General features: G+C 26.3%; 1 protein-coding gene across 1 annotated transcript; it reads right to left on the bottom strand.

The window, feature by feature from the left end:
- Positions 1 to 1,035: 1,035 nt before the first annotated feature.
- Positions 1,036 to 1,805, bottom strand: LOC129609740 (protein mago nashi). The gene is made up of 2 exons (XM_055521854.1): positions 1,368 to 1,805; positions 1,036 to 1,309 (listed from the first exon to the last, which is right to left on the bottom strand). The coding sequence occupies exons 1-2, from the start codon at positions 1,623 to 1,625 to the stop codon at positions 1,127 to 1,129; spliced, it is 441 nt and encodes a 146-aa protein (XP_055377829.1). The 5' UTR covers positions 1,626 to 1,805; the 3' UTR covers positions 1,036 to 1,126.
- Positions 1,806 to 3,015: the final 1,210 nt, after the last annotated feature.

Genomic DNA, 3,015 nt, shown 5'->3' with positions numbered 1-3,015 from the left:
ATGTGCATGTGTAAATTTAATTATAATTCTGCGCTAACACTTTTTGCCAATGCCAATTGCAAATAATGCCAATATTTGCATAATAATCATTAAATTCATTAAGCTTGGTTAATTTATCAGCATATCGAGTTTTACCTTTTGGTTTTGGCTTTCGTTATTACAATTTAAAAATTCTTAATATAATTCCAAGTTTTTTTTTTAATTTCCTGCATTTTGAAATTTTAATTTATCATAATTTTTTTTTTTCTTTTTTTATTGCTGTATATTTATTTCTTAAATAAAATAACCTTACCTCCTCCTAAATGATTACCACGCGAAGTTGTCGCATAGCATCTATAACCCAGCACATCCAAATCCTTCTTCAAGTGTGTTTCTGACAACAGACATACATTGATATTTTTAGCTCGTAAGACAAACTTCCAATTCGTATTTTCTACGTTTATTTGCTGCTATTTTTGAAAAATCTTTTCGGGGTTACTAGATATACGTTAGCATATCTATTCTGCATAGTAGTTAATCTCATTGAGATTAACTACTACACATTTTTTAATTCTTTGTAACGTGTCTTACACCATTCGCATTATGCTACCATGAATTTCTTCATGTTTTTAAAACATGCAAAAATAACCCTTGCAAAATTTTTCTAAGGAGAAAGCAATTTACAAAGCAAGAAAACTTTTCAATTGATTAATAATTCTTGCCACTAAATTTCCTCAGATGCAAATCAATATTAGCTACACATATATGTATGTATAGCGAACACTATATTTTATATGAGTAAATACCTATACATAATCTAATCCATGTTATTCATGTTCAATATGCCAGTTATTGCATTTTTCTGTTATATAATTTTTCACTCCAATTTGTATTGTTTTCTCTTAACAAATGCGTAATGTGAATTTGTAGAATTATGTAGAGTACATACGAAAAAGGAGAATGAATTACTGATCAATAATTATAAATAATAATAAGCATTAACAGAAAATCTTAACAAAATAGGTATGTAAAATACTTCAAAAATTCAAATTTACTTTCTTAGAAAATAATACTTAATAAAAGTACTATGTATATTTTATTTACTTTAAAAAAATTGCAAATTTTGATGATGATTATTCGATGAAAGTTATATCGGTTTAATTTTAAAATGAAGACCAATCAGTGAAAAAACTAAGCATTTCAAATCTTGTACTAAATAATAAAAGCAGCGTAAACCTTCAGGATCCTTTGAACGATTAACGTCAACTAACGAGCCAGTTTTTGATGTGGTGAATGAAATATGTTCGTCACCTATAACTATTTCAAGTTCCTGTAAATAAACAAAATTCACATTTTATTCTAGCTCATACAACTATTGAAATTTTTACTTGTCTGCCGACTCTATCAGGTGGTGGCCAAGGAGTATCATCTTCTTGCATTATTTCAGAATCGATTATTATTCTTTTCAATTCTTCCATTACAGTTTGATGCACATATGCTTCTTTGCGAATCATTGTATCGTTCTTGTAATTGGAATTATTAGCATACCTCAATTTACCATCCGGCCGGAACTCAAATTCCAAAAATTCATGTCCAAATTTTCCTTTATGTCCAACGTAATACCGTAAATAAAATTCTTCAGACATCACAGTTTTTGAAACGCAACTTTAATTATTCAAAATAATTATTTAATGAATTAATATATACGTATAGTAAAATTGGTATTCAACTTTCTCCTCAAATTTGTATATTTTAATTTTTTTGCTTTAAAGTATTGCGGCAAAATTGACAGCTGAGAATATAGAATACTCAAATACTGAATGTGAGGAATTGCCAATACTTCTTATATTAATATGTATTATACTTATATCCAAATCAAATTTCCGTAATGGGTACGTAACGAATTTAACAAAACCTGTTTATATTCGTCTAACTATATAACAGAATATCCATCACTTTGTTTATCTTATGTGATGTTACGATTATTATCCTTGATGTCTTATTAAAATCAATATACAATATATACATGTATGTATGTATAAAATATAATGTATGTATGTATAAAATATAATGTATGTATGGAATCCATATATATGTATGTATATATGACAGCAAAAAAGACCTTAACTAATGTCTTTATATCTAACAAGTCCCAATGCTCAGAGAGAAACTTGAAAGCACGACCTTATTTTATATGGGTTTTTTGAATCGAAGTGGCTATGTTTTGAGATGAAATATTAAAATAAATTTACACTTATTATAAAGCAGGTGAAATTCTAAAAATATATTTGAAAAATCAAGAAAATATATTAATATTTTCATTCAGAATTATTTTAAAATTCTTGAAACAGCGGAAGAAAAACAAGCACAACCTTCACCTTCAACATTTTATATGTTACTGAAAGCATTTCATTATTTTTAAGTGAACAGCTTTTTTTCTCATAAGGTAAGTTAACTCAAGATATGGGAAGTAACTGTGGTGTCAAGTTGAAAATATAATTAATGAAAGATAATTATTAAATATTGATATAAATACGTAGTAAAGAAAAAATTTTAAGAGGGAATTAGAAAATAATATCTAAAAAACAATCAAATACTATTTTTTAAATACAAATTTTATATACACTTCTAAATTTTGCCTCTATTTGTGAGAAAAATTTTTAAAACTTAATATAATTACCGAAGTAAAAAAATATTTGAAAGGTTTTGGAAAAGACAATTATATATTATATGACCCGATTCGAATATATTTTTTATTTTTGAAATAAATAGTATCTTAGAAGTAGCAAATGACTCAAAAACTCCGATTGTACTGATGTAAATTTTTGTCCGTGTGCGTTTACTATTAAAACTAATACACAGGCAGGGCCATTTTATAAATAAATTGCTCTTGTTTACCTGCTAATACAATATGAAAGAAGTGCACGTAGGTACATACATATTTATTTTTAATAACTTAAAAACTAACTGAAATTATTTGAAACAATTTTATAAGTAACGTATAAATAACCGAAATGAGATAATTCAATTTGTTGA

The sequence above is a fragment of the Condylostylus longicornis genome, unplaced genomic scaffold, assembly GCF_029603195.1.
Source record: "Condylostylus longicornis isolate FDR11 unplaced genomic scaffold, ASM2960319v2 ptg000040l, whole genome shotgun sequence".
In the NCBI taxonomy this organism is placed as follows: Eukaryota; Metazoa; Arthropoda; class Insecta; order Diptera; family Dolichopodidae; genus Condylostylus; species Condylostylus longicornis.
This window is presented reverse-complemented; position numbering and strand designations above follow the sequence as displayed.